General features: G+C 46.0%; 1 protein-coding gene across 2 annotated transcripts in view; it reads right to left on the reverse strand.

Moving 5' to 3' along the window:
- The window catches only part of PITPNM2 (phosphatidylinositol transfer protein, membrane-associated 2), a 70,013-nt gene that overhangs the window by 6,952 nt on the left and 36,376 nt on the right, over positions 1-26,685 (reverse strand). The window contains exons 8-18 of one of the 2 annotated variants that reach the window (XM_010582219.1): positions 26,600-26,670; positions 23,035-23,279; positions 22,366-22,555; positions 21,224-21,343; positions 20,632-20,843; positions 15,629-15,804; positions 15,062-15,232; positions 12,220-12,369; positions 7,041-7,205; positions 2,969-3,117; positions 11-127 (exon numbers count right to left, since the gene is read on the reverse strand). In XM_010582219.1, the coding sequence (XP_010580521.1) occupies positions 11-127; positions 2,969-3,117; positions 7,041-7,205; positions 12,220-12,369; positions 15,062-15,232; positions 15,629-15,804; positions 20,632-20,843; positions 21,224-21,343; positions 22,366-22,555; positions 23,035-23,279; positions 26,600-26,670 (1,766 nt within the window). The remainder of the gene's footprint in view (positions 1-10; positions 128-2,968; positions 3,118-7,040; positions 7,206-12,219; positions 12,370-15,061; positions 15,233-15,628; positions 15,805-20,631; positions 20,844-21,223; positions 21,344-22,365; positions 22,556-23,034; positions 23,280-26,599; positions 26,671-26,685) is intronic. The other variant, XM_010582218.1, reaches the window with a different exon arrangement.

Genomic DNA, 26,685 nt, shown 5'->3' on the forward strand with positions numbered 1-26,685 from the left:
CTACCCTTACCCGGAGCTTCACGTGTGTCCTCTTGCGGAGCCACTTCTCGCGGGGCTTGGAGGGGGTGAAGACGGACACCTCCTTTCCGTCCAGCTCCAAAACGCTTGAGTTCTCGTGCCTCATCACCTGCGGGAGGACAGATCCCATCGAGACGTCAGCCACTTGCGCAGTGACCCCCCTCCTCCTGCGCCCACGCTGTTCTGCATCTCCCGAGCCAGAGCTGAGTAAGGGCGATGCCTGGACAGAGGTGGGCTGAGTTTGCTTGCTGGGCGTTTGGCTTGTTCAGCTTGCAGGTTTTACAGGCTGCTCCCTTAATTGCAAGGACAAGCAGTCTCTTCTGAACTAGCAAAGCCTGTGGCCAGCGCTGACTTAATCCCAGCTGGGACGCAGGTTATTTAGATTGTCAGGAGGTACAAAACTGACTCAAACACAGCAGGACGAGCTCTGCACTTAGATATCTGCCCTTCCTCCAGGCATTCATTAGTCCCTTCCCATGGTCTGCGAGGGACCGGTCTCCTCCTTTGAACATGAGTTTTCTGCCGTGCTCATAACAGATCCAGCACCAGCTGCTCTGACCGGCCTCATGCCGACAGATGCCGTTCCTTCAGCTCATTTCTTATTTCTATTTAAATACATTTCAGACTGCTCTTGTCCCATGGCTTTTTTTCCTCTCATTGATGTGACCCCAGCGGAGGCAAGCAGGGGTCTGTCTTGGCCATGTGCGAGGCAGAGCCCAGGGTGTGTGTCCATCCTGACCTCATCTCCAAGGTTGACAAGAGCTCAAAGACTTTGTGCTGGTGAGATGTCACCACACCAGTGTGAAGATCTGAGAGGGGGCAAGGTGATGCCCACCAGCCAGCCTTTGGGGGCAATTCCTGCCTGTCACCAGGGCATGGGCAGGGACGGAGAAGCAGGAACCCAGAGACAGGAGGGTTAGATCCTACCTAGATTGCTCTTAAGCTCTAGAAGGGAAAAGGAAGAGTAACACCCAAAGGTGAGGGGACATCTCAAAGACTGCTCTAAGACTGGGAGGTGACCCTGCACAGAGAACTCCCGAACGGGTAGTAGTCCTTAGTGACCCCATCCCACCAAAATTTAAGAAGCCCCTTAAATGTGGGCTCTTTTACAAGGTCTTGAACATATTATGCGTGGTCACCAGCTCTCCAGCTGACCAAGGCTGTAGTGGTCTGACACAGGCCAGCTTGCTTTGCAGAGCTGAAGCTGTTTGTCTTCCAGGGAAATGGAAAAAGGACCCAGGGAGGATGAGCTTGCTGCGGAGGGAGTTCATGGAAATCCAAGGTAAACAAAATAACAAGTTTTACTGAAGATTATTTAAATCAGGAATCTATTTCGAGTCCTATTTGGGCTTGTTTTAACAAGATTTAATCTCTGAAGGCTAAACTATTCAATAGCTTACTTTTACATTTTGTCCAGAAATGACTTTCAAAGGCGATTAGGAACAAGTCCTTATTAGGGGAAGAAGTGGCATGGTGCTCTGGAAGGACAGCAAGAAGACAGGGGATGAGAAAAAACATGGTCTCAAGGCAGAGATGAGTGAGTAGAGACAGGTGCTGGGGAAGGGCGGGGGGGGGGGCAGACTACCGAGGCAGCCCCTGGCAGACTTTGAATGGATGGAGAGGTCCCTCAAGCCACAAGATATGAAGCACCACACTGTGCTACAGACCCAGGTTCGGGCTGAATCCTAAGTAATTAGCTATTTCTTGAGCAGAGCATTCTGTGTATGAGACTGTCGTGCCTGTTCCCACTAATGCACAATTACGGGTCTCTCTCTCTCTTCAGCCCCATGAGGCTGAGTTTGATGCGGGGCTGGGGCTTCACAGCAGCTGATCCAGCAAGGTGTGTGCAAGCACAGAGATGTCCTGCTGGGCTAGGTACAGCCCGGGAAGAAAGGATCTCACTGGATTATCGCTACTGCTCAGCTGCCACCAGCACTGACATCTCTGTTGTTTATGGTTCCCACACTATTTGGAAGATAGCACTGAAAGAAAGTTTGCCAACAGAATCATAAATAATTGAAAGCTGCAGTCAAGGAGGCTGGAAGAGAATGGGGATGGCTTAACAGCTGAGCTAACACAAAGCAAACCCAAGCACCGAAGTGGGCAACACAATCCACAGAGTTGCTTTTAGTTTTGGTTTTTTCCAATTCCATGCTCTAGGTACCATTCCTTAGGAGTTTCGTACTTTGTAAGGCAAGTAACTCCCCCTCATCCCTAAGGAACTGAAGGACAAATATTTCTTTTAGGAAAAACACATTTTAAACAGTAAATTTAAATATCTCAGGCCAAATGTAGGTTCATAGAATCTGAGGTTCCAGACTCCAGACACCAGCAATCCCATTTACCTAGCCAGGAGAACTGCTTTGTACTGGAGGAACGAGGACTAAATCCCAATGTGGTGACGATGGTCTGAGTTCCTAGAGGAGACCACAGTAACTTAGCCAAAATGGAGAACTGAACTCTGCCTATCAACTCATGTCAAATTCGTACAGAACTTCTCCTTTGGTTTTATTGTATTTGGTGCTTTTTTTGTACACTGAGAAGTTTCCTTTAAGTTGCAGACTTGAGATCCAAACTTGCACACACAGGGAAGAACTCACTTCAAGAAACAAGTGCCACTGACTTTTGTCACTGTGATCTGATAGGAAACAGCCCTCGGCTCAGTCCATGGCTCCCTGGTAAGCCCATCTGAAACCCGCTCCAAGGAGAAAACCCACACTCAAACTAACCAGGTGTGACAGCACACGTCTGTGCAGTTTGAATCTGTGCAGCTCTGCTAACAACACAGGTGAGGAACAAAAAGAAGGGGAAGAAAATGGATCTGCAGTGGCAAAGGGTATTTTTTCATCTGTACATGTCAATGAGAGTTATGGAAGGACCACTGAAATAAATAAAGACCCCAAAATATTTTTCAGCCCAAGGGAGATCAGAGGAGGGAGGATGACCATACCTGTCTCAGCAGGAAGGAGACAACGTCTGTGGACTCCCAGTAGCTCGCATGGAAGAGGTGCGGCAAAGCGACCGTTGGGAAAGCTGTCAGAGCATCAGGACAGTAGAGAGCGTAGTCAATCCTTTTGGTTCCCCACCATTTGGCAGCAACTAGAAGCAAAAGACTCGTTCAGACAAAGGGGACTCACATGCACATGCAGTCTCCATCACAAACGGTATTTCAAGGCTCTGGCTCCTCACTCCAGGTACGACAAGAGGTTGGTCCCTGGCTGGTCGCACTGCTAAGAGGGAACAACCGACCCGGGGCTCAGTGTTTGCTCAAACCAAGGGAGGAACACACAGGGGCACCAGCACCTGAGCTCTCCTTTATTTAAGCAAATAGGAAGGCACTAGAGGGCAGGTATTAACTGGCCGTTACTCCAGACCCTGGGGAAGGGGTCCAAAGCTCATACACAATGAGCCTGGGAATCCATGTGCCAAAATGTGACAGAAACACATCTCCCTGGAGCTGTGGGAGGAAGGATGTGTGTGCTCTGCCCACCATAATACATGCCCAGGCCATCTCCATCCCTGCTTCCAACTCCTTTGGCTTTCAATCGAGGAATAGCAGCCAGATATTGGCCACACTAAAGAGGATCTGAATACTGGGAGCCCATGGGAGATGCTAAAAGGCACCACAAGGCAGGGTATATGGCACGTGCCACCAGGATTGGCAGTCCCCAAGTCCTTGTTGCCCTCCCGGGCTACCACATTGCAGGCAACTGAGACGCCCAGCCCAGCCTCCCTGGGAGCACAGCCTCTGCAGTGGCCAACAAGAAAAGTATCTGGGAGAGCCAGGACTTCGTTGCACAGGGGACTGAAAAATACACTGAGATTTTGGGTGGGCAAGGTTACAGACAAGGCAGAAGAGTTTCTCCCTCGGGGAGTCAACAACTCATACACAAGTGTCCAACAGACGCCGCTCACCCATGGGACACCACCACACTTCAACGCTGCCCTGAACTCTGCCCACGCACACATCCTTTCCGACTCCCTAGCAATAAGCACATCTCAGCCCAAAGTCCCAGACCCCAAACGTGTGGGCTGCTTTCCCAGCAGCGAGGAGTCCTCAACCCCCACGCGCTCTGGCCTGGAAAAGCAGCTATGGAAAGAGAAGATGGATCAGATCCAGACAGCAATAGGAGGAGCTGCATTTGCATGCAAGTTACAAGCTGGGACTTTGACAAGGGTTTTCTCAAGCTTGGTTTTTCTCTGTGACAATGTTCCCTTTTTATGGACTTCCAGGAAGGCTGCCAGGTGTAAGCTAAGATCCAACAAACCCCTCTTAAGGGAAATCTAGCTGGTGACGAGCACAGATGCTGAACTGAAAAAATGGACCCACCAGCTCCTTCCAGAGACTTACACAAAGCTCCCGCCACAGCAACATGCAGAGGGTTATGGCATCAGCACATCCCCATGGCCCAGCCCTGGCTGTGCTGAGTGCCCAGGCCACTCTCAACCTAATGGCCCTTGCTTTTCTGAAGAGCCATGGGAAGGAGGAGAAGAGCATTGATGGATCAACATGGCTTTTCCAGAGCACATAGGCACCTCCTCGCAGCCATTTCTGACTCCCTGTCTTCCAAATTGGGAGCTCCTGGTCATGTCCCAACCCTTCATTTCTCATGCAAGTCCCCAGCTCGGGTAATTTCACACTTTGCAGGAAGCAGACAGGATGTACTCTTCCATGCTCAAAAGACAGTGGTGGAGGCAGAAGCATTGTCCCCACAGCTCTGCCCAGAAGAACTCCTGCTCTTGCCAGGTTGTTAGCTGTGTTATGATCAATCTTCGGAGCAAAGTGACAGAAATACTTGTTAAAATGCAATCAGAAATTGCAAGTGCCTCAGTGAAAGCGCAAAGATTTGTTGTGAAGTTCTGCGACTACTGAATGAGAAAGGAGGTCGACCAGAGTGGATCTCTCCAGAATACCTGTCTTGATGTCCAGGTCGGGTATCCGAAGAGCACAGTCTGCAGCCTGACTCCATGGCCCTTTGAGCTTTCTTCCCTTCAAAGGGATTTCATGTTTGTGCTGCCTATGTCTCTTGGATGAGGTCTGGGTAGGGGATTTGTGAGGGAGGGCAAGTTGGGACAGAAGGCTAAACCCTCTACAATGATTAAGGTGGTGTTTGGTTTCTAAAAGGAAAAATAAAATAAAATAAAGCAGAAATCACACTTATTAATATGGCGCACACATGCCGCAGGCAACACCGGTTTCATCCTCCAGAAATTCACAGTGCAAGGGAAGCTGCACCTTAGAGAGGGCTCCCGAGAGGGAGCCATGGTTTTGCAGGACCCCTCTGGACTTCCTCTGGCTCTCCCCGAAGAAGAAACACGGACCGCAACCAACCCTCAATGCCACAGCTTCATATCGCCACCGCGCTAATAAGGTCGAGCGCAAGAGCTGCAAAGCCAGAGCAAGGGCTCAGAGGACACGTTGTCACTCGGGAGGCGAAGGAAGGGGCTGCGACAGCCCTTGGCGCAGGCTGCAGATGGGTCCAGACACGTGCGCACAGCCCACGCCGGGGCCAGACTCTTCCTCTCTGATCTCAGAAACAGGTTTTGATAGCTGTGAAGTGCGTGGAGGAATAAATTACACAAACAAGAAGCTAAGTAATCGGGGAGAGCGCAGGGAAAGCAAAGAGAGGCAAGCGTTGCGTGGGCCTGATCCTGCCGTCGGCTCGCAGAGGCAGGATCCCTCCATCGCGTCATGCGGGCCTTTAGGCATCACCCCGGCGTAAACACTTCATAATGAACAGCCACCGCCCCCCGCTTCCCATCCTGGCTGGCCGAGCTCAGCAGCTCTCCGTGGGTGTGAAACCAGCAGAAAACAAACACCTTCTCCCCCAAGAGCCTCCCTCCCAAGCAGATTAATATTAAGCAAGTGCCTGGCAAGATGTCTTACCAGGACAGATATAAGAACGCACACAGAGAGTGCGGTGTCAGCTCTCGGACGTGCTTTGGGAAAGAAAACCTCTGACAAACCTCTGTTTGTTAGAGGGCAGGTATTTTTTTCCTGCTGCTGAGCGTTGCCTCAAGCAGTGCAAGAAGTTACAGCAGCCCCTGACCAGCGCCCACACACGTTCAGCAACTAACACTTGCCTTGGGGAGCATTATTAACCTCAGCAATTAATTATGAAGTGAGTCGTTCATAGCCCTGTTTGCCACCCTCTGGGACAAGAGTTTGGGCTGAAGGTTTTTTTGGTAGTTTTTTTGGTTTGTTAATTTGTTTTAAAATTTGTATGGTTTTCAGCCTTTTTCGGTCTGAGTTATGAGAGGTCTCTGAGGATGCAGACTGTTAATCTCACACCTCAGCTGAAATGAAGAAGGGGCTGAACTGTTAACAAAGGCTATTGTTCTCCACTGTATTAGCTGGGAAGTTACACAGGTCTTGGGAAAAATAACAAATAAAAAATCCCTTCTGTTCCCCATTCGGCTCTGGACATGGATCGTAACTGGCTGACACTCTGAGCTGTCCCACAGGCTACAGAAGAGCTGAATTTCTAATGCAAAGTAATAAATAACCCAAACCTGTTCTTCCCTTTCAGCATTACAGAGGGGCTTACTCATCCCCATTTTTGTGGGCCACATTTAAGTGATCTGCATCAAGCCACATGCCACATCCTGCATCATCAATCTGGCAGTGCTGATCCCTACCAGTTCTGCACGACTTATCAATGGCAGCACAGAAACATCCGTTTGGATTAACCCTCACCATGCACAGCAGCCAAATGGTGCTCAGAGTTATAAATTATTATATTTTTTGGAACCATTCATCACCAGCACAGTCCAACATGCATAACACAGCAGCGGCCCCTGTATTACAATCAATTTATCACCTGTTCCTCCAGGGGATGTGATAACACGTGGCACTGACTACAGCAAAACCAGGTGAAGGCAGAATAATTCCAACTTTCTGTTATTAATGGAAAGTATAACCCCAGACAGACAGACAGAAGCTGCGTGGCTCTTGCCCGGTGCGTGGTGCTGAGAGAGCGGTGCAGCAGCAAGCGGTAGTCTCAGAGGGGTGAAACACTTACTGTTGGCTATGTTGGAAGCAGTGTAACTGTCTGCCATTCCTGAGACCTGGCTGGCAATGCTGATCTCACTGGCTCTCCGGAAGCCCCTGAACTGAGGGGCTGAAATGGGGGTGGACAGGGACGCGCTTTCCATGAAGACGGCACCATGAGACTGAACAACATCTGCTACAAAGTTGAAACAGGGAAATCAAAATATTAGACCAACAGACAGAGGCTGGGCAAGATGAACTTGAAGGGAGGAAGGAAGCAAACAAGGCTGGTAGGTGCAAAAACCTTTCAGAACCGATTGGAATGAAAAAAAACATTTCATTGGAGCTCTGGTTTGAAAGAAAGCAAACACCACAGCAGGCAGAGACACAGGTGGCTGGAGGAGCAGTCTTTGATTGAAAGAAGCAAAATAAGTAGCTCAAAAACCAAATCCAAAATGCCAAAGAAAAATCCAGGCAGACTTATTCAAGCAGCAATAACTGAAGCATGTGTCATACATACAGATGTGAATACAGGCAACTTCATATATTCACATCGGGACAAAATAACCAAGGTAAGGAGAACAACAAAAATCAACCTTAGAAAGGGGATATTTGTTTTCTTTAAACATTTAGACTTAAATGAACATCTCCAAGACAGAAGCATTAATGCAAAAACCAAAAAATTTAAAAAAAAATCAAGAAAACATTTTCATGCCTGGCAGGGACTAAATTTGAACTTGTATTTTATCGCTAATGGATACAGCCAACACTCGTTAAACTAAAGTAAGGGCTATTGAAAGAAAGGAGTCTGGTGCTGAGCACTTACATCTCCAATCGGTGTTGGCGGATCAGGGAGCACTCAGTCTCTGTGAAAACAGAGCTTCTTTTGTACAACGTGCAAGTCTGGATTTTTAGATCCCAACCTGAGGTTTACCAAGTGTGGCCTAACCCTTTAGTACATAAATACAGAAAAGGAGGATTTAAAGTCATGCTCACATGGACCTTACACAAGTATTGGAGGGAAATGGACCTAAAATGTTCAGGACTGGCAAACCGAAAGATACTGAAAGTCACAACAAAATCTCTGCATTCCAGTTTTCTCCCTGTAACAGCGGTAAAAGCATCCACCCATCTGCGGATGCTACGAGGTCGAATTAAGTGTCTCTGGGACATCCCAAGATCCTGCACTGCAGAAGGTTTTTGTAATGCCAATACCAAGTACTTCACAGCAGGCAGCACCAGTAAGACAGTAACATGCAAAAGCAAAGCTACTTACTATCATTTTAAGGTTGCCCATCTCTGCTGTACCTGAGGAGCAGCATCTGAACTTTATTCCCAGGTATCAGACAGGGCACAGGTTTGTGCCCAGCCAGGCAGTAGATGTCACAGGGAACGCGAGTACATTACTCCCACAGACCAATATCCTCCGCCTGTTTCAGCCAGTTTAGATATCCTTGGATTTAATCCCAGTATGCGGCTGACACAGAGTGTTGTTTTGGCAACTGGCTTATTTTAATATCGATCTTTTTTTGCTCAGGGCTACTGATTTGCTTCCTCCAATCTCTCAGTTCGCAGCAGCAGTGTCTGTGCCCACACAAATCCTGCTGCAGTGGAGGAAAAGGGAGCGTATGAAGCAGAAAACGTGTAGCTAAGTGTCAGTAAAAGAGTTCTGTTCTCTGCAGGGAAAATCAGGCCACAAGCTGCTCTGTGTAAAAGCTTCGTGGACTGCAAGATCTGAGCCTTAGCGGGAGCCTGACCTGATGATGAGCTGCACACACTGCCCACGTTGTGCCTGAAAGGCCATTACCAGCATCACTTTCTCAGCACTTTCCTCCTCCTTTCACTTTGCCTTGAGCTGCTGGCTGTCAAGACTGCTACCAGTTTCTGCAACCCAGCCAGCCCCACCAGGCCAGCATGGCTTTCTTACTGTGGAAAGCACCAGCACAAGCAAGAGAGGACAATTCAAGTGGAGGCTGTACTTGGAGAACATGAGCCAAGCCAGGAGCCGCATTCAACCCCACAACGGTTTCAAGGGTAAAGGATCTCATTCCCATTGCTGCATGACCTGGGACAACCCTCTCATCTCTTCCCTGGTTATCCCTTCCTCTCCTTTCCCTTGCCTGTACAGACAGCGAGATCCTTCTGCGCTCATGCACTTGTGTCACATCAAGTGGGTGCCCCAACACAGCTGTAAACCCAGATGAGGACCATCAGCTTCCCTCAACCTGGTCAGATGCAAGGAGAGGTTTGGCTTTGTCTGCACTAGGAAAACTGCCAGGTTCAGGTTTAACTAATACCTACCAGCAAAGCCTCAACTTCTTCCTCTCCCTTAAACAGAAAGTATCTGTGGCTTGAATTAGGAAGCAGCTGGAAGACACGCTAAAGAGTGTTACAGCAATGCTACACAGGAGAAAAGGCTGGGCCAAATGTGGTGCTGCCTGGGTTGATCATGGCTCTGGCTCCATTAGCATGTCTTCACTTAGCTCTGCCTGCAATTTATCTCCTTTTTTGAGAACCCAGAAAGTGAATAAAGGAAGAAACAGTGGTATTTCGGGCTTGCTCTTTTTAGCCAATCTTGCTTTCCTGGGCCTGACTGGGGATTTTTTTTAATACAATGAGTTTGAAGCAAAAACACACCCAACGTCAACAGCCCTTCCAACACCATCCTAACTAGTGTCACCAGAGGAGTAATTTTCACTCCTATAAAAGCCTAAACTGTTTTAGCATTACTGAACTGCTGAGCATCGCCTGCATAGGTGGCAGGAGTCTGTTCTGCAGCAGATGAAGTGCCACCCAACAGCAGTGCTCCCATGCTCCAGCCCACTCAGGTTGCTCTTGTGTTTCTCCCTTTTCCCAAGCTTCCTGAAAAAGGACAGTTTCTAAGAAAAATGAGGGCCAGGAAAGGGCAGGGTAGGAAGCGTGGACAGAAAACCTGTTTTATGCATTACTGGCCCTTCAGCCAGGCTTCCTTGACCCCAAAGCTGCAGTGACAGCGACTTCCAGACAAAACCGGGACCTGACTTGCAGGAAAAAAAGCCTCTAAACCTATTCCCTAAACTCTCTGTATTCTTTGCACCAAATCCCTTATGCAGCACCGCTCTTGCAATTTTGAAGCCCAGGGGTCTTTCCTGGGGAGTGCGGTGGCCAGGATGGGACATCACAGACGCTGCCATGCCGACACAGACTGACCCCCAGCACCTGCAACCGCTCCTGCTCCTAAAGGGAGCAGTCTAAAGTCTTCTGCATCGCAGAGGTGGCATCCCCAGCCACGACTCAGGTCCTGACAATCACTGGGAGGTTTTTCAGGCAAGCACTTTGAGCCCAGGGTGAAGTTGGATGGCCGGACCAGGCCCAGCAGCAGCAAGACCTTCCTCAAGATCAGCTGTTCCTTTATGTCACTAGATAAGGACAGAGGTGCCCCGGTTCACTGCACTGGCTGAAGTGTACTTTGTACCATGTCTGAGGGCAGACTTTATCAGAATGAGGAAGTTTCAGGAAGAGGACACCTGGCTCGAGTGGTGCCCTGGGCACCCTCTCTCCCAGCAAAGGACCCGCTGCTGCTCCAACTGCAGCACGCACACGTTGGGCCAGTGCAATGAACCGAGATTTAACGGCACTTCCAGAAGACCTGACGTAAGAAGCAAAATCACTTTTTTTTTTTGCTTACCTATGGATCTTTAATACTCATTTCAGTGCTGTGTCTTTTCATTTATGGACTCATTTGTCAATGTTCTTACTAATTGTTTCCCACTAAGTGAACGACATTGGGCCATCCTCCTAACGTACTGCTGGTACTGCATTAAGTCCTTGGGGTATCTGAATGGCAGATTTCAATATGTGCTATTTGCAGGCTGAGCTGTGGCACTGAAGTGGGAAATACTGAAAGCAATCAAAAAAATAAAAAAATAGAAAAGCCAGCCAGCTTCTCAGCACAGGCCAGACCCTGCTTGCACTGGAGTAACTGGTCAGTGCTGGCCACTCTGCAGTTGCTACCCTGAGATCAAGAGCAACACAGATTTCTGTTGTCTGTAAGTTTTTATGATTCTGGAAATTTCCCACAGTCCAGTGGCTGAACTGGGATTCAGCACTTGCTACAGTCAAAGCAAGCACTGCTTGGTCACACTGTGCTCTTGACACACAAGGTAAAGAGCAGAGAAGCTTCTAAAAGCTTTGTCCTGACAGTGGGAAATATCAGATGACAGCTAAATGGCATTTCATCAGTGACCTCCAAAGTGATTAATTAATAGTACCAGATCCTTTCCCTCTGTTTGTTACAGAACATCACAGCACAGGCAACATGGCAACTGCATACCTAAAAATCTTCTACATCTTCAAAAGACAAAGGGAGAGACTGTCTGGAATAGTCAGCAATGTTGCCATCCTGTATGACCACATAACGTACTGGACTGCTCGTGAACAGCAAGGGTCAGCTTGTTAAAGACAACAAGGCAGCAGAACTGAGCTCTCAATGCAAAACACTGAAAAAGGGGTGAGAACGGGCAAGTAAGACACACGGGGAAGAAAAAACTAAAACAAAGTCAAGCTTCATTGAAATCGCAGATGTAGCACCAGCCACAACCAGAATAAATGAGGCCATGCAGCACTTATGATGGAAAATATGGCAAAACAAATGCATCAAACTTTGCTTTTAAGGCAGAAATCAAGAAATTATTTTTAAAAAGCCAACACATATAGCCACCTTGGGGTCTGAAAGCCTCAGTCACTGTATTCAGCAGAGCCACAAGGAGTGTCCAAACATGAAATACTCAAATGGACAAAATCTGGTCTGACACAGCCAATAATTAGACTTTTGGCCACGGTGCAGCATGGCTGACTGCTGGGGAGTCGCACACTGCAGACAACCAACCCTTTCCCAGGGGATCCTGCGCATGGTGTGTACCACACGAGCAGGGCCACCCTGGGACTCTGCTTCCTTCCAGCAGCACAGCCACCACAGATGGAAAAAATTAAGTACATGGCAGCAGTCTCCCCTTCTAGCATCAACACCAGAATGGGACAGAGTTTGTAATCCCAACTTGGTCTTTTCATGGTGGGTCTCCAGACCCAAGCATGATCCCAAGCAGTTATTTCATGTGGCACAGCCTGAGACACAGCATGAAGATTTCAACTCCAGGAGGCAACAGTATGATCTCCAAAAAGCACCCCAAGTACCCAACACCATAGACAATACAAAAGTGTAGATTACACACACTCAGCAAAACCAGCACTTTTATTGGAAATATCTTGCCAATTCAGTACGGGAACGGGGATACTTGTTTCCATGAAGCTGTCCTGGTGCTGGAGAGCACCCAGAGGGCTATTTTCCATGAGGAGGATGGGATTGTTCTGGATTGTCTCAACTAGAAGCAGATGGGAAAAAACAAAACAAAACAGAAGGACAAAGAACAACAGACATGCGGCCACACAGTGTTAACATACAAACAGTTACAACTGAGCACTTCAACTATGAGTCTTCAATGAAAAGACAACCTTCAAATAGAGTAAAAGAAACAAAACATGGGTGACTTTCCAAATAGACCCACATCAGAGAGATTAACTAGTAGCAGAGGAGAGCACAACGATGGCATTTCAACAACAAAAGAAAAGGGAGTCCTCTTAACCAGCTTCTCCAATGAGCCAAATCCATAAATACCCAGCAGATCCAGAGAAATCTTTTTACTACGAGGGGAAAAAAATGTAAGCTGTAAGAGAAGATTTACTTGAATCAGACTCACAGCCTACACAGTGCAAAGCACAGGAGTAAGCAGGGCTGTGAATTTGATTTCACTCTGCAAGTTGGTTGTAATGAAACAGGGACCCAACATTCAGTACAGATGGGAAAATGAAAGAAAAAAGTCTAAGATGCTTTCTGAATCGTGGACTTTTAAAAAAGCTAGCTATCTGCATGAGGAAATATGCACAAGCAGTGTTACAGAAGGTTTTGTACAAAACTAATTATAATTGAGCACCTGAATTTTATGTGATCACCAAATCATATAGCTTAATTATAGCAGCAATTAACTTTTCTGGAGCGTCCTACAGTGAACACTAACTTCAGTAGCGGCTTTGCAAATCATGGTTAGAACAGTCCTTCTGGGTAATATGTAAATCACAACACTGAAATTTTGACTCTAATGGAAAGGAATAGCCTGTTAACTTTATGATAAGCAAATGAAGCAGCTTTGTCTTATACAAGAAGAGAATTTAAAGCTGCTTTTTTGTCAGTTTTATTCATCAAGGCAGAGCAGGATCTCTTAAAATAACAAGGCTCAAACCTGGAGAGGATTTTGAAATCACTCTACCCTTCTCATAGTTGAGCTAATTGCTGTTTAACTCCTCTCCACCACATAGCAAGTGTCTCTTTAAACACAGCCAACTCAAAGGTCTAGGGAGGCATAGCAAACTAGTAAGATCCCTGCTGTTGTACAGAATGATAACCAGAACGCAGGTTGCTCAGTGTCAGCAAGGCTTCTACCTCTGCCTTCAGTGAGAACAGGGGATTTGCAATGTATTTAAGAGGAAGAAGGTAAGATGTTTAGGATTTTTTTTTTTTTTTAAGAAACCACTTGCAGCTCTTGCAGCTGATACCTAGAATACACCCAAAAAGCAAATTGCTTTTCAAGTTGCTACAGATTCCCTGAGCTGTTGTAACCAGACTGGGTACTAATGTAATTGTGGGTGGATCCATTTTTAAAAAGTGTTGCAGCAAGATCTTTGCTAAATTTGACAAGTGAGTGGGGCCTGCAGAAAGTATGTTATTCACTTTATTAAACATGGGGGTTTATGCCCATTTAACAAATCAGACCTCCAGATTCAGCAATTACAATACAATTTTTAAAGACACTGATACACAGCAGACCACTGCTTTGGATTTTCAATTTAAAAATGATGCAGGGTATCACCAGAATTGTTCAGCTCTAGATACATATCCCTCTTCATTTAGTCCTGCATGATTCAAATATTAAACAAATGGGAAGCTACCAGAGATTTGGGAAAAAAACAACCACCAAATCCCAATCTTTCTAGCTGGTGGCTTTGATATTCTACTCTGGTTTGCCAGCATGATTTCTTGTGTGCTGTAAGTCTAGTTTTATACTAGCAACTCTTAGTTGCAATGTTGACTTAAGTAGCCATCGACTAATAACTTCTCGCAAGGGAAAAATTACGGTGCAATTGTTCTTCCTGCTCCAAAGCCCTGACCCTGCAGGGAACCAAAGCTTTACATGAAGCAGAAAGGCCAAATTTAGCTCTGCACAGTGGTGAGCTTCCCCAAGAGCTCCTTGCAATGAGAGCCTGCACTGAAATGGCAACAGACCGTGAAAGTCTAGGCACAGAAGTGAGGTGAAGATGGTAGGAAATATAATTTATTTTATTAGATCAACTGCAAGAGCACTGATGTAATGGGAGCTGAGGCAGTGCATGGTCAGGACACAGTTGTTTCAAATGCAACCCAGTAAGACAAAAGGGCATGCACACAGCCATTTTAGACTTTGTTCCTGCTGCAATTGGGGTAGAGCAAGTGAAGAGGCAACTGATGGCAGAGGAATCCTAGGTATCCTAGAAAGACAAAGTGTCTCATTGGCAAGGTGGCAAGGGCAAGGCACCATCACCAGCCCACTGATCTGCAGTAGCCTGTCCCATGACAAAGCACAGGTTGCAACCAAGTAAATCATCTTGTTATCTCACTGTTGACTCTGCTCCTTCCAGTCTTTACTGGCCCTCCAAACATCAAAGTCCTAAGCCCTGCCAAGTTAATCACGTTTCATTCAGTCCCAGTCACAAGCACCAGCTTCTGGTAAAACAGGGACCTTCACAGAGAGGTCACCACATCACAGATCTCAGCGGCTGATGGCCTTTGTGTGACAAATGAAGCGCATATGGGTCACAAGGCACTGATTTTCTTGGAAGAAAACTACTTTTCTGGTAAATCAGGAATAAGGCTAACATTATAGGGCCAATTCTCTTTCTTGTCATTCCCAATAGCTTTGATAATTTCATATAAAGTGTGGATACAACCCTTTAGACAGCTAATATAGATCCAAAGTGACTTACCCAGAACAGCAGAATTGCCATCACCCAGCGGGAACCTCTGGTAACGGGGAATATTAAAGGGAGGCAAAAGGTAGAACTTCCTCTCCAAAAGAGGCTCGAGGCGTGAAGCAGATGGGTCTGCAGGGTGGAACAGGTTATAGACCTGCTGACAAGCTGGTCTGAGCTGAAAGACTAAAAAGATGAAGAAAAAAACCCCTCAAGTATCAAAAGGTTATTTGTTAGACTATTGTAAATATTTGTCCGTAAAAAGGACAACTGTTGGGTTAAAATAAGGGGCTAAGGATTTATCATCTACCTCATCTCCAGTTTAGTCAATTGAAACAATTTATTACACTACTTATTGACTCAAGAATTGCCCAGTATTTTTAATGTTTGGAAGTACATTGCAAATAAATTGTATAGTAAGTACTGGCTAGAGCACACAGTGATCTGCTTCCTTACAGTGCAAGAAATATTATATATAAATTTTTTGTTTTTACCAGTTTGTCTCATCGTATTACTGCATTTGTAGCAGGAGATGCTTATATCGTCCATTAAGTGAGCTCAGCAGTTTACATCAGGACTTACTGTCAAGAGCTGGAATGACAGTTTTTCGCAGTGCAAGAACCAAACCCAAGGGAGAACCAAAGAGGAAGAAGTCAGTGATCTCAAATTCAAACTTTCCAATATTTCCTCCATCCAACATAGTAGAGCTACTAGATCGCCTGGATCCTGGGTCATTTCTCAGAACACTAGAATGTAAACTGGGACAAGAACAGAAAATAAAGTAAAAATTTTATTCATGCTGCAGTTTCATAACTGAAGGCTGGATTATTAGTGATTGACAGCAAATATAATTTCTATCTCTTTAGTGAAGGAACTGTGCCAATCAACCCACCACGCCTCAGTACTGTAGTTTTATGAGTCAGTAAAACTTCCCCCCAAACAATTACCCCTTTACATTGGCATAATATAGATTGTACAAATCCAAGCTTCAAGTGGCTCATTTACACAATCCTATCTCCTCAAAATGCATTTCTTTGAGGAGTCAGAATCTTGGTTGCTGCTAGTAGGATAGTCATTTGCAAGACAAAATAACCAGCAAGCCAAAATTACTAGAGTAGCAGGGTAAAAAGCAGGTTTACAGTGATTTACTCCATCATACATGTTACTGCTATGCTTTCTGGTTGTCAACATTTGAGTTCCTTCCATCACCTTATTCTCAAATGTTATGGAAAGCTGTGCTTACCCATTTCTTCCTCGTGGAAGTAGTTGGACAAATGTTATAGGATTGAAAAGGAAAAAGAAACGGGAGGGGAAAGAGAAAAAGAAAGATCAAAATCTGCAAGAGGGTTTCTAGTATCTTTGTGCACCAAGTTTGTACCACAGCTTCCATGCATGTGTATGGCATTTGCTGGGAATGGGAATTTGGGGTAATTAACTCAGTGGCCATGTGGTAAATTGTATTTATCATGCACACAGGACTCTCCCACTTCTGCCCATGAGGCCACATATGTCGAGTTATTACCAAGCTACCTCTCAACCCCAGCCCAACAACTCCAGGCAACTGTACTTAAAAAGAATAATGATATAAAACATGTCTAGCTTTCCCCCTCTCTTTCAGGTGTCAAATCTGTTTGCAAAATTCAACCTGTGTACAGTGCAGGCTGGGCAGTACACAGGTTTAACACAGAGATTTAAATTCACATATCCCTTGGACACTGAGGAAGAAGCAGGAATTCTTAGATGAAAATCCTGTGAATCCACCCCCATGTTAGGAAGAGGTGCTTCTTTGCAGTCTAGATCTGGGATTAGACAGCAAAATGACAGATGTGCAATACTAATAACCTAGTTCACAAAAGGGTTTCCAAGATTCTTCTGTTACCACCCAAAAGCAATAAGTTGCAATTTCTTTTGCTCTCCACGTTCTACAGATTCAGATGGCAGTCTTGCTGGGTTATTGTCGTTATAATTAGGAGTGGAGAGTTGAAGACAGAGTACCAGCAGTGACTTAACAGGGTGTTTGCAGACACTTTATAAAGCATCTGAACAGGTTCTATAAAATATGTAAGATAAACGGATACCACAACAGTTGGGTTGGATAAAAGGTTTACTGGCCTGGAGTCAGGAATAATGCAAATGCAAGAGTCTTTTGCCAGCTCCGTGGCCCCCAGTCAATATCCCAGGTGGTCACCAGCACTTGCCGTGTCTCCATATGCAATAGCACTCGCTCATCAAGGCCACTTCTAAACGCAGTGTGCTGGCTGCCCGGCTGGGCAGCGACATCCCAGCACTGCTGCACTTTTGGAAATAGGGCTGCTCACTCCCCACCATCTGTAGCACCAGAGCAGGTGCTCATGCACACTCCTCCTCTGGGACAGCCATTCAGTAAATGAGCAGCTGCAAACACTCACAAATTTGAGAAGAAAACGGCTTTCACTCGGACTTTGTTTTTCTGCTTTGGCAAATAACGCATCATCCCAGAGACAGCACCTCTGCTGAATGCCACTCCTAAAGGATGCTAAAAAACTTTCTTCTCATGCCGCACTGTCACATATTCTCTAAGGGTGCACGCATGCACACGAACAGCACTACTCTCCTGGTTACCAGCCGCAGGGAAACAACAAGCTTACTTATGCCAGACATACGTATCATGGAAAGTCAAAACAGTGATGTCAAAAGCAAGAGGAACAGGAGGTTATAGCAGTGACAGGTAAAATGAACATGTTCCCATTTCTGTGATGTGAATGAGCTTCCCCAAGATCACACTGCCAAGACGCACAACGCTGAAACACATTTAAAAACAAGCCACCTTCAGTGAAGCTACAATTATTTTAGCTGACAAGACTGCAATGCATTAAGTTTGCTGCGTGTAATGAATACAAAGTTATTTAGAACATGTTCGGTTCTAAACACGACAGCAACGTGATTCAAACAAAGGCACAAAAGGAAAGACTATCCCGATAGCAGATGTGTTATGGCAGGACAGGTGTAAGGGGTTTTTGGTGTATTCCACCCATCTTCCCATCGCATCTCTTTGTGGGGAATGGAAGAGAACGAGAGCACTTATACCACTAAGCAATTTGGACAGCTTCTCTCCTTTTACTGGGAACTTGATAGTCTTTTTAGCAATCAAAAGAAATGGGAGCCAAGAGGAACTCTGAATCCGTCATGCTCCAAGCAACCTACAGTGCCCTGTTCTCCCTTTAAAAAGCAGCAGATGTACTGTGTGCATTAATTAAACAAGAGCTTATGGATTTCAGAAGCAAATCAACTCATTTACAATAATACAAGTACAGCACAGCCAGAAATAATGTAGTTGTGCAGAAGGACTGAATTTAAAAATAAATGTGTGATTGTAATTTCCAGATGCTGCTCTGGCTTGTTGGGCATTATCCCAGAGAAGCGGGTAGGTCTGATACATGAATAAAAATGAATGTCTTTGGCACAAGCTGAAATCTGCAATCGGCACGGACAGAAAGGCCCCTGTATACCAGGTTGCCCGTCTGCTGAGCCCATTAGGAGAACTTGGCTCTGTTCTGCCAATCTCCTGCACGAAGCCGTGTCACATCAGGGCTTGGTTTTCGTATGTGAAAATCATTACTTAGTGACAGAGAGGCTGAAGGGGAATTCTGCTGATGACTGTGCAGCTCAGTAATGACGGCTGTAAGCACAAGGTCCAGGGATGGGTCCAGGTGTGATGCCCTGCTGTCACGCAGGAGGGGAAGAGGTGAATTACTGCACCCGAGCCTTTCCTATGCCAGGGAGTGGAGGGGGAGAGATGTAGAGAGAGCTTGTACAGCAGCTTCACACTGCTCCTTTACCTGACTGAATCTGGCTCTTGAGCTGTGGGAAGATGCTCATTTTTGACCCAAGGTCTAAAGGTGGATTTAAAAAAAATACAAAATGGTAAAAGAAGTAAAGATGCACCAATCCATCAGTGCACTGAACACTGACAGCCCTTGCCAGGGACCCCCAAGCGCTGCACGTTGGGAGCAGGCACAATGCTTAGGAGATGGAACAGTAAGAACGAGGACAAAGCTATTTGAAATGACAAACTGTGCAATCCCTTATCTGCGTCAGGCCCAGAGCTTACTCTAAACTAGATGTAAAACTGCAGCAAGATGCCAGCCCACTTTCCTCAGCCAAGTCCATGCCCCTGAGGTCAATAACGAGGAAGAGAAAGAGCACGTTTTTGTATGACTCATATTTTCTCCTGTAATACAGGAGACTGTTTTGATAAGGTATGAACAAGAGACTGATTGCCTTTTACTAACCTGCTGGAAATAGCTGAGAAGCTTATTGTGGTTTTTGTAAATGCAGCTGTCTTTCTGAAGATAGTATCTCTGTGCACCAACAACACTCACTTTGATACTTTCTCTCTCCTATGAATCTTTTACAAAAGGGCCTCTGACGTGGCAGGACAACACAAGTCCCTGTGCTGGAGCAACTATTACAAGTAGCAAAGGAGGGGCAAAAGCGCAGGACAAGCCTTCAGCTCGGCACAGGGCAAAAGGAACAGCCTTGGACACAGCTTCAATGCAGATAACGGTGTTTGCTGGTGGGGGGACATCGCTCCCCAGTACCTGGGACATGGGGGAAGAGGTATTAAGAGGCTGTTGCAGTTCCTCTGGGCCTGCAGGAGAAAAAGGTCTGGGCTGTCCAGTTCCACAGGCTGAAGAAGATGATTCAGTCAGAAAAAGTCTCCGGGCTTACAGAAGTAATCCCTGAATGACCAGCAGCAATGGGAAGACTGCTATGAAAATTTCATCGGTTATGTTAATGGATACATTTCTGAAAGTCCATTTGAAGAAGCTTAGGAATGTGATACTTGGGGGCTTCGATATTAACAAATCTGAAACACGACCTTGGTGCAACAGAGCAACCCTGGCAGGGGACAGAAAACAATCCCCTGTCCCTGCTCCACACAGGGGACTTGGGTTGCTTTGCCAAATAGTCACACCGACAGAACAATCCTCACGTGCAGTTGAAGGCTGCTCCATGAACCAGCCAACCAGCTAGGGTTCAGGATGTCTCATCCAGAGCATCCTGCCACCATGACAGCAGAAACTTGCTCCTGTGACAGGAAAGGGCACCACAATTCCATCTCACACCTGAACTAGGCCAAAATTAAAGGATACTCGGCTCAAGCTCACCTTTCCCAAAAACAGGCCAGCCAACTCAAAATCAGCTTTCAGAGATGCTTTGAAATTAATACAACACTGGATTCCCAGTTCTGCTTCACCGTCTTCCCTTGCACGATTTCTACATTTGCTTTATGATCTCCATCCTGCACTTGCAGCACAGCAAAAAAGCAGTTACCTGACTGCCTTGGCTGTCAAGCAACAGGATGATGGGCTTCTTGCTGTTGTAATACAGATGCAGTAGAGCAGCTGGATTCTCTCACTTCCACTCAGCAAGAGAGCTGTTAATTTTTTTTGCATATACAACAGACCGAAATCTATACCCTAAAAACCTAAACACTTTCCTCCACCTTGCTTATCACAGGATGACAAAGCAACATTCAAATTTCACAGATGCACCAATCTCAGCTCCAGAATATTGCTGGTTCTGTTCCTTCAAAATCTTACCTTGAAAGAAAGGCTTGATGCTGCTTTATCGTGTCCAGTTCATAGGTTGATGAATCGCTCCTTTTTCGTGGCAGCTGCTTCTTTGGATCTTCTCCATTGCTACGGGGAATATCAATGTTGCTCCTGCTGAGGTGTCTGCTGGCTTCCAGATTAGAACCACTGGAACAATAGCTGTTGTTCACCGTTATTCCAGGAGACAGGAGGTCGGTATCCTGGGATTTGAAGTATATGGATTTAGCACTCTAACAGCTGAATCAGGAATACACCCACATTATAAGCTTCTCCTGCCACCCTCCTTTCCCCATCTATCCCAAGATCCAGTTGAGGGCAATACAGTATCTCAGACCAAACCACTTCCTAAGGGTGTGGGTGATGCAGGTGTGGGTAATGCTTCACACCAGAGGGTGAAGCATCCCTGTTCAGAGCAAATGCACCCAAATTGAGACACATATGCACCTTAAGACACACGTTTGCCATTGATAAGGAACGGAGTCTTTGTTGTTTCATGAGAAGAGCCTTACTAAAAACAGGGGCCATGGAGGCGCTGTGGCCAGCAGACCTATTCCCAGTAGACACTGGGAGCCAGTATTACCTGGACACTCACAACACTTCCTCGCCGACTGCTGTTCTGGCTCTCAGACACAGTTTGATTGCTGTAGCATAAGGCATCAAATCCCAGAATTCCTCCAACACAGTCCCCTACCAAGCAGACCTGAAAAAGGCAACAGAAGCAGGGGAAGAGGGGAAAAGAAAAAAAAAAACAGGCCCCTTGACTTCAGTTCAGAAATGACAGTTAAAAGAAGTGCTGGATTATACCTAGGAAAGCTGCAGTAACAGGATGCCCAGTTCTTTCATCAGTAAAACTATTGAACATCCACCCATACCCTGCATACTCTCGTTATCTAATGTAGCTAATGTGTTCTGGCTGTCCCCATCAGCTGGCTGGAGCAAAGTGAAAGCAACACAGAGCACTGACTATAGCACTAAGTCCAGCCTCAGAAAACCAAGCTTGATTCCCTTCTTGCCAGCTGTCCATGTTACTTCAGGCAAGCTTCCCTGTGCTTCTGTCCTGTTTGTACCCTGAGGTGATAATACTGTCCTGCCTCCACAGGTATTGAGCAGATGGGCACAATAAAGCACTGAGACCCCTGGGTAGGAGAGGGCTGTCTGGGAAGAAACTCAGGGTGGTTAAATCACACTACAACAGTGCAATGTGACAGCTAGTCCAATAGCTCAAACCTCGTGGGGCTAGAGAGTCCCATTGCTCACAGAGGTGTGAGGCTCAGGCATGGGGTGCAGCAGCTGCAGAGCCTCAGAAAAGAAACCCACTTTTGTAACAACTCCAGCGTGAGCTGCTGAAGGTCCTTTAAAGACAGGAATGCTTAAACAGCCTTGGTTTGCAATGGAAGAAGAGATCATGTTTGGTAACAAAGGTAGCATTCCTGATTTGGAAAGGTGTGCCATGATGAAAATTGATTAACTTCACAGCTTTGTAGCTTCATTTCTGAACACAAGCTCAGACTTTGCTTTGAATCCCAAAGGCTCAAGACAGAGCATAAGCAATAATCTCTCTCACTCAGAAAGAAAGAAATGGAAGCACAATACTTTCTTATTGCAGCTCAACACTGTCATGTTTCCATCCCTCCTGAGAGATTAATGGAAAAGAGAGCTTCAGAAGGAAATTGCTTCACTTGCTCTTCCTTTCATTATGGCTATAAACAGCTGCTGGCTCACCTGGCCGTTGAATGACATGCCCTCCTGGGATCTGATGAACTCACTGTAGGCCTGGTTGGCTCTGACGATGACTGTGGCTACCGCTTCTTGGTACTGCGGGGATGATGTTGCTAGCAGAGGGAGTGCAGCAAGGGGAATGTGATCCTGGCTGTTGGACAGGCAGCCTTCATCATAACTATATGGGCTGAGGCTGGATAGGGCAAGAGACATTGGAAATATTCAGCCTAACATACAGAGTGGGGAAAACCATTTGCAGACAGTACAGTCAGTATTGCAGTTCATTGAAAAAAAGCCTCAAGATAGAAAGGCCATTTATTCCACTGTGAATGGGTGAGAGCTTAATAAATCTTTCCCTCCCATCAAACGTAAATCTTCAAGGACAACATACTTACATTGAAAGAACAACCCTTAGACAAGGAATTAAAGCCTTAGTATTTATTGGATTAATTAGAATAAATCAATCTCAGAACTCTTGCTGCATGATTACTGTATTCACTGCAGCTAAGTATGAAATCGAGATTGAATGCCTCACTAGTATATTAATAAGTGCATTCTCAAAGCACGGTCAGAGCTTTCAATACTACACGCAGAATATTTCAGGGAAGCGGTAAAAAAAACAAGAGTGAAATTTTCTACGTGTCTCTCCATGACAGAGTAGCATCAACTTACCTGGACACCAGCGAAAAAGCTTCGGAGCAGATGGCTGGGCAAGGGACTAGCCTGATGGCAATGTGTCCCAGAGCCGCTGGGTAATGTACCCTCATCACTGTGTCAAACACTGTCGTGATGGTGTTGACATCCCCTTGCTTGGAGCTCTGGTCACCACTTCCTGAGTCCAGGATGTTCCCTCCATGGAGTACCAAGAGGAGGACATGGATTTTACTTGGCTGCATTAATGGCTGCACTGATTCATCCTAGGTGGGAATGAAAGAGAACACAGTAGAAAGGCGTATTTTACAAAGAGGTTTTATTTGGTCCAAGTGTCTTTTATGCAAATTTTATCACCCTTTCCTCCCCAAGTTTGCACATGGTGCATACAATAAATGCACTATCCACATCAAGTCCAGTCAGGGATGAGGCAAACAACAATCCATGAAGCAAGGTATTTCCAGCAGAAACAGGATTAGCCGTGATACAAGGCCTTGGCCAGCCCCCATCAAGAAGGCTGAGTTCAGTTTGGGCCATCAACACAAAGGTAACTGCAGTGTGAGAAGGACCACAGAAGGACAAGAAGCACGGAGACTTTCTGAACAGAGACTGAAAGAGTTCAGGTTGATTTGCTTCACAAAGCTCCCCGAGAATGAAATGCCTGCTCTCAAACATGGTGGAGATGAGTAAAGAAAGCTAGGGAGGGAAGAGAGGCACTTAAGTCAAAGGAGAGCGCAGACGCAAGCACAAGAGTCTAAACTGATCCTGAATAAGTGTAGACTGGAAATCAGGTTTCTAAACACAGGAGATATGAGGTTTTGGAACAACATCTGCAGGCTTACAGGTAAGAAACTAAACTGTCTTCAAGAAGGAATGTGCTTAATTTATGGAAATGGGCATTAGATACACCTGGATACAACAGCTGAGAACCTGACTACTCCTTCCAGGTCTCTTATCCTACACAACACATGCATGCACAAACACACACAAACAGCCTCGGCAAAACTGACTGTCCTGAGCAGAAGAAATGCTGGAAGTAAAAAAAATTTGCATAAAATTGTAAACAGGTAAAACATGGCAGCAGTAAAGACATTACTTGTGTGCGTTTGGGTGGAAAAATAAATAAAAGATGGGTGTTGCTTTCTGTTGGGGTGCTGAGCTCAGCAGCAGCAGTTGACAGTAAAACACATGCAGCAAAATTAACAAATGAGTTCGAACAGGTCAGCGAGGGGCAAGTTACTGGGGAAAGAAGTTGTAGGAAGAGATCAGTCATTGCATCTGTTTGCCTACGACAGAAGTTACAAATATAAGACTGCAGATTTGCTTATACTGTTGCAAAAGAGGAACTGAAAAGAAAAAACTTCAAGACCTCAGTGACCCAAGGACTGGTCAACATGTGGCTGGGAGATTGCTGCATGAACACACTAAAGGTTTTTATTTTGGCTGTCCATGTTGTTTATTATGTTGAATCAATTCCTTGCCTAAGAAGACAGGCTGTAGTTTGGGGGAAGGAGGGAATTGTATCTGACCTCCAGAGTGGGTTATCATTAAGTGCCCTGCCAGAACAGCTGTAAGCCCAGTCCTGATGCCCCAGGAGCTGGTACAAAAGCATCCATTTTTACTGGTCATATATCATAACACAACAGAGCAGTAACTATTTTTAATATCTATTTGCTACCAGGGCTTTCAGTGTTTATGGCTCCCATATGGACTCAAATTCCCCAGCCCAACACCTCTGAGATATGTGAAAGCAGGTACTGATCTTTCCTCCTGTGCCTTGTCCTTTGTGCTAGTGGAGACAACATTTGAGAACATCCTGGGCAAGTCCCTGTTAAGGCAGAGAAATAGCCATTGGGAGGGGGTGTGGAAGGGGTGGAGGGCAGCAGTACTTTCCATTTGGCAAATTCTTCTAGTTTTAGCATCTTTAGTTACCCGTTGTCCTTTGACAGTGATTGAGTCCCTGACAAACCTGCTGGTGGGAGGAAAGCATGCCCAGGCACACATTAGCAACCTAACAACTAGCTTACATTTTTACCAGATAACGTTAAAGCATGTCTTAATACACAGCCCACCAGAAGTATTAAAATTCACATCCAAGTCTGTAATAAAGATTTTCCAGACCTTCTGCATAAGAATGGCCTTTAATTATTTAGTACCATTACACTGTATTAATGCCTGCTCTTTAAACCTTCTCTGATTCCAGTTTACAGCGCCTGCAAAGTGAACTTTTGCCTGGCTGGAGGCATGGGAGGAGCACTCTCAGCATCTCAGCACGCTTTTACTTTCAGACAAATGTTTTAAGTGCTCATTTGGAGAACAACATGAGTCATCAAGCTCTGGCCATCCAGAAGTTTATTGGCAGTCTTTTGGAGGCACCTTTCCCTTTCAGTTCATTAACCTCTGCTCTTAAAGGAAGTGGGGAACATGCAAGCAACTGCTGATTAGTTTAGGGGTGGAGGTGGCTATTTAGAACTTTCTTGTAAGATCTGGAGTCTCTTAAGGCACCTGATTCCTGAACTACCTTTTGGTGACGGCAGCTGTTAACCTGAAAATCATGCAATGGTGGCTAGGAATTTCATACTATTTTAGCAGACTGTGAACAACTACAAATAACTGTCTTTTTCACCTCACTTTGAAGTCTGTTCTTTTTCTAAAATGAAGGCAGAAACAGGAGGGGGTTGAGTTTGTACAGCCCTCTGGAAAAGACAAGTTCTCCACACCATCCTGAGCTCTAAAAGAAATCTTAGGGCTGTGACGTGGTTGTCTTGAGGTGACTAGAGCCGTTCCCGCCCCCAGCCACCCACTCTCCCCATGGCCCCTGAGCTCTCAGTCTATTATGAAAAAACCAAACCACCATGAAGTTACAGCCTGGCACACAGAGTAATACCAAAACCATGCTCATGGTCTTTCACAGACCATGACATAACTTATGCACTCTGCAAGCAGGTACACCATCTCTGCAGCACAGACAGGCAGATGCTTTAAGGGTAGCATGAGCACAGCCACTCCAAGATGCACTGTCTCGCTAGGACACTGAATTGCAAAAGCCTATACATGCAAGTCTAGAAAGCTGGGGGGGGTGTGTGTGTGTTACTATTTACTTATTATTTTACCCAGCGCGCTGATACAGGCTACGCTGTAACTAGTTTCCAAACAAGACCTGGAGCAGCTCCAAAGAGTGGGCTACAGCTGAGCTATGTCACTTGGACCACGGCAGCCTGCACCTTAGTGCTGCAGTAACGCGGCTCTCCGCTCCCATGTCCACACTAGCTCACTCAGCATTAGGACAGTTCTACCCAGCAGTGCCTCAGGCTGCAGTTATTCCCATAGGATTAGTAATTTTTTTTTCCCAGCTGGATACCTGACGCTGCCTGCAAACTACAGAGCGTTTTCTATATGGTGTTCAAAAGACGGGTGAAATAAACCCTTAAACCTAGCCATGAAGTACACAGCATGCTGGTGTGCCTCAGAACGACACACAAAGACAAGACATCGCTCACAGCAAAGGGAGCCGTTTACCCCATTTACCCCACACAGACATATTCCAGCAACAAAGGCTCTCATTACAAGAAACCGAATCACTTACTTCAATGATGCTGAGCCTCTCCACGCTGGAGCCAACATGGTACTCTGCTGATGTCTCGTGATACAAGTCACCTGGAAGCACAGAGA

This window comes from Haliaeetus leucocephalus, unplaced genomic scaffold (genome assembly GCF_000737465.1).
Source record: "Haliaeetus leucocephalus isolate CR32 unplaced genomic scaffold, Haliaeetus_leucocephalus-4.0 Scaffold840, whole genome shotgun sequence".
Lineage (NCBI taxonomy): Eukaryota > Metazoa > Chordata > Aves > Accipitriformes > Accipitridae > Haliaeetus > Haliaeetus leucocephalus.